The 16,260-nt window shown below is 44.1% G+C and overlaps 1 protein-coding gene across 1 annotated transcript in view; it reads right to left on the bottom strand.

Moving 5' to 3' along the window:
* cfap65 (cilia and flagella associated protein 65) overlaps positions 1-16,260 on the bottom strand; it is a 191,093-nt gene that overhangs the window by 109,882 nt on the left and 64,951 nt on the right. The window contains exons 13-16 of the mRNA XM_041201213.1: positions 13,393-13,638; positions 10,564-10,788; positions 4,373-4,531; positions 68-233 (exon numbers count right to left, since the gene is read on the bottom strand). Of these exons, the coding sequence (XP_041057147.1) occupies positions 68-233; positions 4,373-4,531; positions 10,564-10,788; positions 13,393-13,638 (796 nt within the window). The remainder of the gene's footprint in view (positions 1-67; positions 234-4,372; positions 4,532-10,563; positions 10,789-13,392; positions 13,639-16,260) is intronic.

Raw genomic sequence — 16,260 nt, 5'->3', positions numbered from 1 at the left:
AATCAAAATTCAGAAGCATCTCAATTTGTCAATAACAAAATGCTTCACTAATATCTCATCAACTTACCCATCGAATCTTTCATAACCTCATCAGGGTCACATAGTCCAGTGATGTTCTGCTTCACGTTCAGCTCAAAGTTCAAAGAGCATGGTTCCTTATTGATCAGTACAAGGTCACCTGACTTAATATTGCCAATCAGGATGTCTCCCAAATCTATATGCTGTTTCTCAGCCTAAAGGAGATGTTTAACAGAGGGGCAAACATTACTGATATAACTTTCAAGCACTGCACATGGATGGCATCAATTGATCTTTCCAGCATTACAGAAAGTGGCCTGGTAGGGATTACAGCAAATATTGTCACAATGGAATAGATGAAAACATACTTAAATTCCACCCATTCACACATTAAAAAGCACTGAGAATAAGTCCTACCCATTTTAATAATCTAAGGTGAACAAAGTTGAGTACAAAATGATACAAGTTGCATCTCCAGGTGGTTATTACATTGTATTTACAGCACAGAAACAAGCCATTCAGCCCAACTGGCCCATCCAGTGTTTATGCTCCACATGAGTCTCCTCCCACCCTTGTTAAAACACTCTACCCAGAAATCCTGCCATCCCTTTCTTTGCCAGCTAGCTCCCCGCTAAACACATCCACGCTATTCACCTCAACTACTCACTGTGGCAGCAAGTTCCACATTCTGACAAAACTTTGGATAAAGAAGTCTCTCCTAAATTCCTTTTTGGATTTATTAGCTGCACAAAGTTGTTATGTATTTGGCCATTATCTCTCAAGAATTATCATAGAGGCTGCAGGGGGTGACAATGTTGCCCTTTCACTTCTAGGATTTAGCCCAGATTGAGAAAAAGCTTTGCATGTCTACTGGCTGTAGGGGTTCTACATCATTTGAATTTGGACAGTTTCGATACAACTTGGCAATTTAATTTACAGAGGCCAAAATTGCAGTTGACATTCAAAATGGAAATTCACACTGGTGGGGCAGAAATGGCTCTACTGAAGTTAAGGCCAAGAGTTATTGTTGGTACAGAGTAGTCTCTGTATCTAGACGGGTTTCTAATCTTTTCATTTCACCCTCTGCTCCAGGTATTAGTAAGAAGGCTGAGGTGATCTGATAGTGGTCCTCAAAATAATGAAGGAGTTAAACAGGGTAGGCAGAGAGAAGATCTTTCCACTTGTGGGAGAGTCCAAAATTAAGGGGCATAAATGTAAGATGATCACTCACAAATTCCATAATGAATTCAGGAGAAACCTCTTTACTCAGAGTGATTAGAATGTGGAACTTTCTACCACAGGGAATAGTTGAGTTGAATAAAACTCCGGTTAGACCATAACTTGAGTATAGCATCCAGTTCTGGTCACTATATTTCAGAAGAGATGTGAAAGTCCTTGCAGGGAGAGGATACAGAGGAGATTTACCAGAAAAGTTCCAGGATTGAAGGATTTTAGCTACAAGGACAGGTTGGTGATGCGGGATTGTTGTCCTTGGAACAAAGGAGATTGAGAAGAGATTAGATACAGAGGTTGTTATGAAGAGATGTTAATGTTATCAGAAATTATTTTTAAATTGGATTTGTAGTGTGTCCGTGTGTGGCTTAATTGGATTCAAGCCAGCTAGTCTGGGTGCTTTGATGTGTAGTAGTTTGAGATGTTAATTAGATAAATGTAAGGGTTCAAGGGGCAGAATTTTCCAATCAGCGTGTGGGCACGCACCCAACATGCCAGAACATTAAATGACGCGTGATGACATCAGGCATGCGTCCTGACATCATCGCGAAGTCGCGCGATATTTCGTTTGGCGGGCGCATACCGGAGTCGGCTGCGTACCTGCCAATAATTGATAGACCTATTAAGGCCATTAATCAGGTAATTAATCAGGATTTTACGCTGCCCGTCCAACCATACATAGTCACATTAAATTTTTATTGTATTTATTTATTTTTTAAAAAAGCGCTTCCGTCTCCCTGCGGCAGCTCAGTGCGCATGCACGAAAGAGCGCTGGGCCCGACTCTCTCTCCTCCACCCGCTGCACAGGTAGCACTCAGCGCTACTGCTCGCGATCGACACAGGGTGGGCCTTAATTGGCCCACCCACGTGAAATCGCAGTGCGGAGCCGATCGCAGGTGGTGGGTGGGCAGGCGGCTCCGCAACCACCTCCGCCAGGTCCTGCCGAGCCCACCCAATGCTTGGAAAATCCTGGCCTAGGTGAAGAGTATACTTGCATTTGATGAATGAACCATTCAAAAGAATGAGTAAAATCTTGTACCTAGTTGGGAGACACCAAGCAATGTGTTTATATTACTAATAAAATTGGTGTAATGAAAGGATTATTGTTGGGAGAGGTAAAATTACAAAAGAAACCTAGTAATACATTGGAAAATTTACATTCAAAGGCAAAGCTAGGGGTTTATGGGCAGAATATAACCGTCGGCGTGCAGGTCCGACATGCCTGCGCACAAAATGATGCGCGATGACGTTGGGTGTGCATCCCGACGTCATTTTAATATTTCATTCAGTGGGCTCACATCGGAGGCAGCTGCGCGCCTGCCGAACTGTCAACGGCCTATTAAGGCCATTAAAAAAGCAATTAAAGTTGGTGACAATGCTGCCTGTCCAACCTTAAGGTTGGCGGGGGTGGACAGGCGAAAAGCCTAAGCAGCCTTCACGTTTTTCAGAAAACCTCATCCACGGGTGGGATGAGGTTTCCTGAAGATTTAATAAAATAAATTAAATAAATTTTGCTAAATCGACAAACATGTCCCAGCTCAGGTGACACTGTCACATGAGGGGACACGTCTAAATAATTTTTCAATTTATTTATAAAAAAAAGTTTCATTGTGTACTTAATCTCCCTGAGGCAGCTCCGTGCCTCAGGAAGATTGCTGCACTCTTTCACGCACATGCGTATTACACTGGGTGGGCCTTAATTGACCCACCCAAGTAAAATGGCGGCTCGCACCGATTGGCTCCGCGCCTGCCCGCTCCCACCCAGCCCGCCCGACATAGGTAAGATTCAGCCCAATATGTGAGAGTCAGGGACATTTAACATCTAACCAGCCCGTAAGCCTACAGCCGTCTGAAAAGGAACCAAATTGAAAAGAACCTCATTTTGAATTCATGGGTTAAATGTGCTTTGTCTGGTGTCTGTTTAAAGTCTATGGGTTATTGTTGCCTTGGTGAAGATTTACCTTGGAGCGATTAATTTGGGGATTTATTTAAAAGTTACTGTGGTAGTAATGTGTAGACATGTGTATGTGTTTAAATTTGTTGTTAAATTAATAAATGTTTAATTTAGTTTTATATAAAAAAACCTCTTGAGGGTTGGTGGTTTTATTTCTGAATTCAGAGCTGCATCTCAAACATATCAATTGAAAATATAGGTTCAAGTTTCCCTCTGGGATTTAAACAACTCAGCCTTTACCAACTGCTGCGTCAAAACAGAGATGCACAGGAATATGGCAGGTTTAAATAAAATAAGGTAGACAAAGATAAGCTGTTCCCATTACCTGATGGTGGAAGAACTAGGAAACACAAATTTAAGCTTTTGGGCAAGATACGTAGGGCATAAGTGAGGAAGAACTTCCTTTATACAGCGAGTGGAACTCGCTGCCCATGAGAGTGGTGGAAGCAGAGATGATCGATGATTTCAAACTGAAATTGGAATGGGCACTTGAAGGCAATAAACTTGCAGGGCTACGGGGATAGCATATGGGAATGGGACTGACCATATTTCGAGAGAGAGAGCAGACATGGAATTGGCATGGGCTGAATGTATTCTTCTGTGCTGTAATGACTTTATGACTCAATAATTGGCATAGATGCAATTAAGGGGAAGCTAGATAAATATACGGGCGAGAAAGCAATAGAAGGATATGCAAAAAGGGTGAGGTGAAGTATTGTGTGAGAAGGCTTGTGTAAAGCGTAAAGGATGGCAGGGACCAGCTGGGCCAAATGGCCTGTTTCTGTGCTGTAAATTTTATGCAATTTGACATAAACTGGGTATGGAGGTGATAGTAAATTTAGGTACTGCCAAATGCAGATGGGGTAATGCTAGGAGAAAGATCTATAAACACGTAAAGCTTCACTTGTGTTCAGTGTTGGGTTGGGCTGTGTGACCTATTAATGACTGAGCTGCTGCTTGAAGTTGCTTGCCATGACACATGAAGGATGGTCTTTTTTACAAAGTACCACAGATCCATCAGTGCCAATCTGTTCCACCGCCCCCACCCCCCCCAACAAGGGTTACTACTTTTAGCGGAGAGAAGGAGAAAATGAACGATGGAGTGGTGGTTACTATTGGAAAGCAAAAAAAATATGAGCAGGACTTATTTCTCTCCTGTAATCTCACCATAATTGTGCCCTTTGATCCTTCACTGATAACCCTGAGGGTGAGGCGAATCTTCTTCCCTTGGTCTGGGCAGTGTGGGCCTTTCACACCCCATAAGAAAATGTCAGGTTTCAGGAAATACTTCCGATGTTCTTGTGGATAGAAAGACCAAGTCTGTGCCTGCAAAGAGCCCAAAGCATATCACTGGTTAGACCTACAATAAATATACACTTCTCAATGGCAATTAGGGATGAGGATAAATGCTGGCTTTGCCAGGAATCCATCCCATGAATGGATTTTAAAAAATCACACAGGCTGCACAGCTATTGGGGAAGCTATAATGAAGCAGCAACACAACAAAGATCTCAAACAGCTGATCAGTTTCATTGAAGCCCTAAAGGAAAACAAAAACTTAAACAAAAAATCTTTAGAATGTAGAGAAGGTCAGCCACGTTTGTCTATATAATGACAGTTGTTGTGTGTGACTTTGAGACTTTTAAATGCAACATATTGCTATCTAAATGCAAGTTTTATTTTCATAATCTATCCAAGTTCTGCTGAAGGCTTCTAACTGAAACACTCAAATAACTTTATTCCCTCAGATGCTAAGTGGCCAGTTGTGCAATTCTGTCACCTTCCCATTAGTTGGTTGTAGACTTATTGACGAAGATTGAATCAATACCCTCATTATCATTGTATCATGCAGCTACCAGAATGGTACAAAGTCCTTGGTCTTTATCACATCTAACTCCTCCTGTATTTTATCTCAACCCTATTACTTGCCAAAGTCAAGCGCTAAAGCTACAATAGGCAATCTTTCAATTCCAGTCTCCTGCATATCCGTGACTTTCTTCATGCCACTATTGGTGGCCATGCTTTCAGCTCTGTCATCCTTGTTTTCAAATCCCTCCATGGCCTCCCCACTCCATACTTATGGAACCTTCTCCAGCCCTACAACTCTCTGATTTCCATGCAGTCATCCAATTCTGGCCTCTTGTTCATCTCCCAATTTCCTATACTCCACTATTAGCATACATGTCCTGAGTTCTAGACTTTGCTCTCTAAGCCTCTTAGCCTCTCTCTTCTCCTTTAAGATGCTCTTTAAAACCTACCTCTTTAACCAGGTTTTTGATCAACTGTCTTAATTTCTCCTATGTGGCTCAGTGTCAAATTTTGTCTGATAACACTCCTGTGAAGCTTCTTGAGACATCTTACTACATTAAAGGCACTATATAAATGCAATCCATTGATGCTGGAAGGACTAACTAATCATAAACACTGGCAGTGGAATGATATGTCCTTCAACAATTCTTGTTGCAATATCAGTTCTGCTGAGTGTTATTCTTAGAACACTGGTTGAATTTCACAAAAGCATTTTAACAGTGCACAAAAAGTAGCACTCAGGAAAATTTCAATTCAACTTTCATTCCTCCCATATCACACTCATCTCAAAGTCCTGAGCACTTTCAATGCTGCCTGCTGGGTTCGCTTTCAGTTGACCTGCATCTCCGTTCACCCACTGATCGCACTCCCATGCAGCACCACATCCACCATGACTCACTTTTCACTTTCGATTTGGCAAGCATGGTGCAACTTACATTTTTCTTCAGATCCCCCAGCCTTTCCGCTCCCCCAGTCACCCATTTCCATTCCCCCATCACTTTCGACCGCGCCCCCCCCCCCCCCACCCCCACCCCCACCATTACCATGCACTTCCCCTCCATGACCTACCAACATGTTCCCTCCCTTCCTTCCCAAAGATCCCACCCCCATCCACAGTAATCTCCCCAGCCGCCTCCTTCCCACCCCCCAGGGTCCATGTCTGCCTCTGCGTCTCTACCAATCATTCTCACTGTCCATTCTACCGATACCATCATACCCCCAGCCTCCCACCTCACTCTGCTCTCGGTCATTTTCACCATTCTGTTGTACCATGCCTACCCTCAGTTCGTTCCCCAGGAGGCAGTCATGGACTCATCAGAGCCCTCTCTTGCACAGTCATCTGGAGATCCCCCCCAACTTCCGGGCTCTTTCCCCCGCCGGAACTCCTTCCCCTCCTGGACTGCCCCCCCACTCACCCCCATCCCCCTTGGAACTCCTTCCCCCCCCCACCTGCCCCAGACTCCCCACTCCAGAATCCACCCACCCCACCCTTAGTCCTTCCCGCTTCCTGACTCCTGCAGCCACCTTTATTTCTTTCTCCACCCTTACTCCTTCCTCCCCAAAACTCCTTCCTCCCCCCAGACTCCTTTCCCTCTCCCTTCTCCACATGCCCTTCTCCCCTCAGATTCCTTCCCCTCACTGAACTCCTTTCTCCCCCAAACTCCTTCCTCCCCCCCAGACTCCTTCCTCCCCCAGACTCCTTCCCCTCTCTGAACTCCTTTCTCCCCCAAAACTCCTTCCTCCCCCCCAGACTACTTCCTTCCCCCCAGACTCCTTCCTCCCCCCCAGACTCCTTCCCCTCTCCCTTCTCCACACACCTTTCTCCCCTCAGACTCCTTCCGCTCTCTGAACTCCGTTCTCCCCCCAAACTCCTTCCCCTCGCTGAACTCCTTTCTCCCCCAAACTCCTTCCTCCCCCCAGACTCCTTCCTCCCCCAGACTCCTTCCTCCCCCCCCCAGATTCCTTCCTCCCCCAACTCCTTCCCTCCTCCGAACTCTTTCCCTTACACCTACCACCCCCTTACAACTTTACCCCAGTTACCGTCTTCTCCCTGTTACTCCCCTCCCTTCCTGTCCCTTCCCCCCAACCTCCCCCTGACACCTTTGTTGCCCCCCCTCCCAAACCTCAATCCCCGACATCTTTATTTCCCCCCACCAACATCAACCCCCCCAACAACTTCATTACCTCCCCCAACCTCATCCCCCCAACTCCTACATTCCCCCCCTTCCATACCTCAGCACCAGCTAACACCTCTTTCTCTCCCAGACGATCCTAGACCTTCCTCTCCCTCTCCCTGGTACACCTACCTCTCCCAAAGACAGCTCAACCTTCCTCTCCACCCCTTTGACTATCAGCCATTATGGGCAAACCCCCAATGTTGACTTTCCACCTTCTGTGAGCTGCTTCACGGTGGAGCCATGTCCATGAGAATCTACCCAGCATGCCATGGACATTCCTCCAGGGTCCGTTGCTGTTGGGTTCCAGAGTCTTCAGCTCCTCAGATGTCCACAATGTGAGCAAGGCCCTGGTGGTATGTGCCGACTTCTGCACATCACAGTTGCCAATACGTGTTCTGCACTGAGGTGCTTTCCCACTGACATAGGTGGATGATCCAGCATCGGGGGTTTGAGTCCGGTGGGCTGGCCTTATAATGATATGCAGATGTATTACAATGAGGTTCTCGATGTCTGACGGCTAGAAACGCGGCTCGCCATTGACAGGCAGAGTGGAGATTGCAACCTGGTTTCATGATGTCATGAAACCGATTTTTTGCCTACTCACCATATTGTCCACTCACGCCGCCGAACATGCCTGACGCCAGCGGGCACGGAAAATTCCACCCTGGGGGAGCAATGGTGATAGGGAATTCTATCGTAAGGGGAACAAATGGACGTTTCTGTGGCTGCAGACATGACACCAGGATAATATGTTGCCTCCCTGGTGCCAGGGTCAAGGGTGTCATTGAGCAGCTACAGGACAATCTGAAAGGAGAGGATGAACAGCCAGAGCTCGTTGTCCATCTTAGTACCAACGACATTGGTAAAGAGATGAATGTGGTCCTGAAAGCAGAACATAGGGAGCTAGGAAATAAATTAGCAAGCAGGATCTCAAAGGCAGAAATCTCAGGATTGCTCCCATGCTGGCGAGATCAAAAATAGGTGAATAGACCAGATGAATGTGTGGCTGGAGAGATGGTGTAGGACGGAGGGATTTAGATTCCTGAAGCATTGGGACCAATTTTGGGGAACGTGAGACCTGTACAAGCTGGACTGGTTGCACCCCAGCAGGACTGGGGCCAATATCCTTGCAGGGGTATTTGCTAGTGCTGTGGGGAAGGGTTTAAACTAGAGTAGCAGGGCTTGGGAACCTGAGCGGGGTGATACAAGAGAGGGAAACAAAAATAGGAATGAAAGAAAAGTAGAAAGCAAAAGTGGAAGGCAGAGGAAACAAGGGCTAACAGCAAATAAAGCCATAGTACAAAAAAAAATGTAAAAATGTCAAAAAGACAAGTTTTTAAAGGCATTGTATCTGAATGCACAGAGCAGTCACAATAAAGTAGATGAATTAACAGCGCAAATAGATGTAAATGGGTACGATATAATTGCAATTACAGAGTCAGTGACCAAGACTGAGAACTGAATATCCAAGGGTATTCGATATTTAGGAAGAGCAGGCGAAATGTAAAAGGAGGTGGGGTGGCATTGTTAGTTAAGGAGGAAATCAGTGCAATAGTGAGACAAGATATTAGCTCAGAAAATCTAAATGCAGAATCAGTCTGGGTGGAGCTAAGAAGCAACAAGTGGCAGAGAACATTAGTAGGAGTTTTCTATAGGCCTCCAAAGAGTAGTGGTAAGGTTGGGGAGTAATCATGGGTGACTTTAATCTACATGTAGATGGGGCAAACCAAATTGGCAATACTACTGTGGCGGATGAATTCCTGGAGTGTGTACAAGATAGATTTTAGATCAGTACGTCGTGGAACCAACTAATAAACAGGCTATCCTAGATTTGGTATTGTGCAATGAGAAAGGGTTAATTAATAATCTTGTCATGCGGGGTCTTTTAGGGAGCAGTGACCATAACATGATGAAATTTTTCATTAGGGTGGAAAATTAAGTAGTCCGATCTGAAACTAGGGTCCTAAATCTAAACAAAGGAAACTATGAAGATATGAGACGTGAGTTGGCTAATATAGTTTGGAGAACTTCATTAAAAGGCATGATAGTGGATAGGCAATGACTAATATTTAAGGAGAGAATGTATGCATTGTAACAGTTATACATTCCTTTCTGGTGCAAAAACACAACAGAAAAGGCGGCCTAACCATGGCTAACAAAAGAAATTAAGAATAGTATTAGATCCAAAGAGGAGTCATATAAAGTTGCGAGAAAAATTAGCAAGCCTGAGGGTTACGAGCAGTTTAGAATTCATGGAAGGAGGACCAAGAGATTGGTTAAGAGGGGAATAATAGACAATAGACAATAGGCAAGACCAAAAATTATATAAACACTTAAATGGAAGCAAAGTTGTAGGTCCACAGGGAAAGAGCGGGTGGAAGGGATTAGTTGGATATCTCTACCAAAGAGCTGGCAGAGACATGATGGGTTGCATGGCCTCCTTCTGTGCTGTATCATTTTATGATTTTAATAGTGACCTGCCGTGTCTGCTCATTTTGGAGAGAGAAGCTTGTGTTTGGAGTAAATGTATCCATTGTAATGAACTTTGAAACAGCATGGGGGCAAAACAATCCAATCCTTAGAATCATGGGTAGAATGTGAAATGACCTCAATTTGTCTATGATTCACCTTTGTCCCAACAGTTAGAGGGACATAAGCGTTGAGGAAAGGCAGTCTAAAAGGGAGATGAAGGCGTAGTGGTAATGTCACTGAGCTACTAATTCTGGGATCTAGCCTAATGCTCTTGGAACATGGGTTCAAATCCCACCATGACAGCTGATAGAATTTAAATTCAATTAATAAAACTGGAATATGAAGATAATCTCAGTAATTGTGACCATTGTTGTAAAAATCCATCTGGTTCACTAATGTCTTTAAGGGAAAGGAATCGGCCATCATTACCCACTCTGGCCTACAGAGCCACAGCAACGTGGTTGATTCTTAACTACCCTCTGAAATGGCCTAGCAAGTCACTCAGTTCAAAGAACAATTAGGGATGGGCAACAAATCCAACAAAAGAATTTTTTTAAAAATCATATGGCCATTCTAGCTGTGGCAGCCTGCAGGTTGGTGGGCTATTATTCATGGTGGGCATCACAGGCAAGGCAGATCAAGTTCTCACCTGACATCCAGACATCCCGGTAGTCCAGCAATCATGAAAAGAGAGCAATCGAGAGCAAACAGCCAGACTCATTTTCTCCCTCCCCTTAGACCAGAGGTACCGGTTGGAGCACCAATAAACACTACCCCAGCAGGAGTACAGGTAACTTAGCACAGCCTGGGGATCAAATATGGAATGTTCCCAGTTGTGTAGGTTAGCCCACACTGCTCCTTTTTGCTCATTTAAACAGCAGAAATAGATCTGGGACTCACCAGTGATTCATTGGCCTGGATGATTCCAAAGACTGGTTTGACAGACAGGACCTTGGATTGAGCTGCCGATATCTTCCACTGAAAATACAGCGGCATCCGAGACACATTCTTAATGAGATAGGATCGTTCTGATAAGGTGCCTACACATGTCGGCTTAAAGTACAGATACCCATTTCCATCCAGAGTCAATAGCGGCTTTTCTACAGTGGAGTACAACCTAATCTCCTAAAAAGCCAAGAAAAGGAATACGGTAAGTATCAACTCCTCTCTGTCCTTTGTAACTAATCACAAGTGTCAGCTGAGCCCATCAGAGCATTTTAGCCTTCAAGCTCTACTCCAGAGGCTTGAACACACAATCTAGGCTAACACTTCATGCTATGCTGTGGGAGTGCTGTATTGTCAGAGGTACCTTTGTGTTTTGGATGAGGCTATAAAACCCAGGGAAAGCATTGTTACGTCAGCCCTCTTATAGTGCAAGAAATGCTTCTGATAAAGCACATTGTGCTATGTGCAGGAACTCACAAGGTGCCATGGAACTTGCTTGATCTGCACTCAGTAGCAGGATCAACAGGTTGTACATCTGGTCCTTTTGATATTATGGAATTGAATGGATTTGTAAGTTCTTGCAAGACATCAAAGCTTGTGCATCAGCCAGATAAAAAGAAATATGGGGAGACATGTAAAACAGGCCGTCGATTCACTATCAACATGATTATACTATGGTACAAGGTCAAAATAATCCCCTGGAGCTTTGTCCATTATTTTGGCCAACATGACAGTGCAGCACTGAAGGAGTGATGTCTTTCAGATGAGACATTAAACCACCTCTCCACTGTCTCTAATTTGTCATGGTACTTGCCATGAGTAGAAATTTATTCCAACTAAGTAGTGCCAAGGCTGAAGCCATTGTCTATGGTTTCTGGCCCAAATTCCCTAGCCACCTACTTCACCTCTCTGGGTAAAATACTGCAGAAGCTATAAATTCAAAATATATCCAAAAAATGCTGGAACAACTTAGTAGCTCAGGTAGCAGCAATGTGTACCATTTACAAGGTGCGTCACAGCACCATCCAAACCTGAGACATCCACAGTCTAGAAGGACAAGGGCAGCAGGTGTATGGGAACACTGTTCCCCTCCAAAGCCACATGCCATCCTGACTCAGAAATATATTACAATTCCTTCATCATTGTTGGGTCTAAATCCTGGAACCAGGGTGACCAGTTGTCTTCTTTTTTTACGGGTTAGTCCAGTAATTTCAGATTGTCCCACATCTACAAAGTCCCTAACTACAGGAAGGACATCAGTAAGATTGAGAGAGTGCAGAGAAGATTTACTAGGATGTTGCCAGGTCTTAAGGAGTTGAGTTACCGGGAAAGATTAAACAGGTTTATTCCTTGGAGCGTAGAAGAATGAAGGGAGATTTGATAGAAGTTTTCAAAATTATGAGGGGTATAAACAGAGTAAATGCGAGTAGGCTCTTTCCACTTAGATTAGGAGAGATAAACACGAGAAGACATGGCTTTAGGGTGAAAGGGGAAAGGTTTAGGGGGAACATTAGGGGGAACTTCTTCACTCAGAGAGTGGTGAGAGTGTGGAACGAGCTACCTTCTGACGTGGTAAATGCGGGCTCACTCTTAAGTTTTAAGAATAAATTAGATAGATACATGGATGGGAGAGATCTGGAGGGTTATGGACTGGGTGCAGGTCAATGGGAGTAGCGGAATAATATTTTGGCACAGACTAGAAGGGCCGAATGGCCTGTTTTCTGTGCTGTAGTGTTCTATGGTTCTATCACATATTTTTTCTTCCTGGGATGGCTTTTGTCCCATATTTCTAAAGCTTCGATTGACCAGTGATCTGGTTAGAGGCCCCAGAGAGCAGCTGAACTTGAAGCTGGCAGGTTTGAACCCAACTACATGGTCCCCAGCAACCCCCACCCACCCCGGTCTTATGGTCACCAGTACCAAACCCCTCCCCACCCACCCTGGTCCTATGATCAAAGTGTCCTTTATTTTATTTTAGGAAAGTTGGTCACCCTGCCTAGAGCTCCCTCCCTAACAGCACTGTGGGAGTACCTTCACCACACTACAGGATGCAGAGGTTAAAGAAGGCAGCTCACCACCACATTTTCAAGGCCAATTAGGGATGGGCAATAAATGCTGGCCTTGCCAGTTATGCTCAGTTGCCATGAATGAATAAAAAAAAATCTGTGGAGAGAGAAACAGAGCTGATGCTGTCTGTGACCTGCATCAGAACTAGAAAATATCTCTTTTGTCATTTAAATATTTTTGCCCTCCACCCTATTACATTCCTTCCCTTTTGTTCTTTCCTCCTCTCCCCACCTCTCCATGTCAGAAGGAACAAAAGAAAGGTCTGTGACTGGGTGCAAGGCAGTAGTGATTCTTTCTTCTTCAATACCAGGCTTCATTGTTTGCATATTGACCCCTAGCAGCCTGCCCTGCCATTCAATAAGATCATGGCTGATCTTCAACCTCCATTTTCACAACCTACCCTCTTCATCTCAGTCCTAAATGGTCAACTCTTATGCTAAGACTATAACTCCCCAGCTCTAGATTCTCCAGCCAGGGGGAACTGTCTCTCTGCATCTACCTGCTCAAACCCTCGAAGAATTTTATATGCTTCAAAGAGACCACATCTAATTTTTCTCAACCCCAGAGAAGATCAGCCCATTGTGCTCAATATCTCCTGACAACTCTCCCATCCTAGGGCTTATTCTCGTAAAACTTTGTTGTAAGTATCTATCCTTCCCTAGGCAAGCAGTCCAAAACTGCATACAATACTCCAAACCTAAGATTTATTGTCAGTACCTGAGAGTATTTCTCTGAGGCATTCAGGTGTAACAGCAGTGTGTGTTTGGTAAGGCTCTCATTCTGGGGGCTTCCTCTCAATGTCAATATCTGATAAGCTTGAGGGAGCACAAAACTTCTAGTTGGTTTGATTTTGATGGCAGTTTCATGCTGTGTATCCACAGAAAAGGCGATGAGCATGTTCCCTGTATTCTTGAGCAGCAGGGTCTTGTAGACTGTTCCTTTCTCATTCACTCCTGGCAACACCTGCAGGAAGCAAACTGAGGTGGATTAGGAATCACAAGTACCTTATATATAGCAGTATTAAAGTCACCTGTTTTGTACATTAAATGGCAACTTTCACAAAATTAAAATGTCCCAAGTTAGGATACAGTAGCGTAGTGCCTAGGGTACTGAACTGGTAACCCTGAGGCTTGGACTAATAATCCAGGGAGCATGAGTTCAAATGTTCAAATCCCACCATGGCAGTTTGAGGATTTAAATTCAGTGAAAGTGGCCATGAAGCTGTTAGACTGTCGTATAAACCCAAATAGTTCACTAATATCCCTTTTTAGGTAAGGAAACCTGTCCTTACTCAGTCTGGCCTATATGAAACTCCAGTTCCACACCAACGTGGTTGACTCTGAAGTCACCTTGCATATCATACACTTATATCAAACTGCTCCCAGCATTTAAGAAGGCAGCTCATTATCAATTTCTCAAGGGCAACTCGGTTTGCCTTTGAAAAGTTGCTTACAGGAAGACCAATGAACATCAAGGAAGAAGTAAGAGAAGTGTTAGGGGAGACGACCAAAGGCACAGGCAATACAGGTACATTCAAAGTGGCCTTTTGAAGGGAGGGGTAGAGGTAGTGAAACAGAAGGATTCAAGGAGGAACCTTCAGTGTACAAGCATAGGATTAGATTAAACATCAGAAGGCCTTTTCTTTACACAGAGTATTCCTGACACTTGGAACAAGTTACCTGATGATGCAGTAAGTGTGGAAAAGTTGCACTAATTATTAAAGGAATGGGGCAGGTTTCTTGTGGTGGTTAAAATCATTATGTACAGAAGATAGGTAAAACGCTGAGTATGATCTCTTGGGATTCGATTTCATTTATTTTCCTCAGGAGGTTGGAGAGGAATTTCCCAGATGTTTTTCCCACTCATTTTTTTAAATCTCTCCCACAAGATTACATGACTATAAAGTGAGAGAATCTGAACAGCATGACTGGAGCTGACTTGATGGGCCATTGGTCTTTTCCTGCTGGTCTTTATGTCTGTTCATGTGATGGCCAAGCTGGTGTGGGGGGGTACAAAGAAGATTCAACAATTGATTGCTGAGATGAGAGGGATATTCATGAGGAGAGATAGAGTGGAATGGTTCTATATTTTCTGGAGTTTAAAAGAATGAGAGGTCTCATTGAAATGTATAAAATTCTTAGAATGACTGGGTGGATGTTAAAAGGCTGTTTTCTCTGATTGAAGACTCTTGAACCAAGGATCATAGTCTGAGGATAAGGGTCACCAAACACATTTTCCCCTGTCCTCCCCTTTCAGCATTCCGAAGGGACTGTTCCCTCCGCAACACTCTGGTCCACCCCTCAGTCACCCCAACACCTCCTCCCTTTCCTCCGGCACCTTTCCATGCAAGCACAAGAGATGCAACACCTGCTCTTTTATCTCCTCCCTCCTCAACATCCAAGGCCCCAAACATTCCTTCCAAGTGAAACAGTGATTTACTTGTACTTCTTTCAATTTACTATACCGTATTCATTGCTCAGAATGTGGTCTCTTCTAAACTAGGGAGACCAAACATAGACTGGGTCACCGATTTGCGGAACTCCTCCATTCAATCCGCAAGCATGACTGCAAACATCCTTTAGCTTGTCATTTAAATTTTCCACCTTGCTCATATTCTGACCTGGGCCTGCTGCAATATTCCAATGAAGCTCAATGCAAGCTTGAGGAACAGCACATCATCTTCCGATTCAGCACTCTACAGCCTCCTGGACTCAACATTGAGTTCAACAATTTTAGATCATAACCTCTACCTCCATTTTGTTTTGTGTGGGTTTTTTGCTGATTTGATTTTTCTCATTTTTCCTTTATTCCATCAATTTCCATTTGGATGGCTGCTAACCAGCCATGCAAACCTCACCTGGACATATCTTTTTTTCTTTATTATACCCATTAACATCCCCTTTGGCTTTTGTACCAACCTTGTTGTCATTTAATTCCTCCTGCTCCCCACCTAACCAATTCCCTTTTGTTCTTCTTCTCCCTCCTCCTGCACCCCCAACAGACACCACGCCCCCAACACCCCACTCTGGTTTCACTTGCTCAAAACTTACATTTCTAACTTCCTTCAGTTCTGCAGAAAGGTCACAGACCTGAAGCATTAACTCTGTTTTTCCTTCCACAGATGCTGCTTGACCTGCTCAGTGTTTCTAGCATTTTTTGTTTTTAGTTTTGACCATATAGGACTAAGTTAAGAAAGTTCTCCTCTCAGAGGATTGTGAATCTTCTCTACCTCAGAGAGCTGCGGTGTTCAGTTGTTGAGTATATTGGAGACTGAAATTGTTAAATTTCTTGGATGCTCAGGGAGTCAAGGGATATGAAGATAGGGCAGGAAGGTAGTGTTGAGGCAGGAGATTACTCTTATCTTATTGTAAGGTGGAGCTAGTTTGAAGGTCAATATGGTCAACTCCTATTCCTAATTCTTATGAGAGGCCGCAGGGTAGCTGGCCCAAACATCCTAAAGACTAAGCAGGTTGAAAGGCTAGATGGCATCAAAGCCTTTTGTGTAGCTAATGTTTTCCTACATTACAACACTATATCACTTCAAAATATTTGGCTGTAATGCACTTTGGGTCATCCTGCCATTAT

Source organism: Carcharodon carcharias, chromosome 12 (genome assembly GCF_017639515.1).
Source record: "Carcharodon carcharias isolate sCarCar2 chromosome 12, sCarCar2.pri, whole genome shotgun sequence".
Taxonomy (NCBI): domain Eukaryota; kingdom Metazoa; phylum Chordata; class Chondrichthyes; order Lamniformes; family Lamnidae; genus Carcharodon; species Carcharodon carcharias.
The sequence above is the reverse complement of the archived record's forward strand: the minus strand, read 5'-3'. Positions and strand labels throughout refer to the sequence as shown.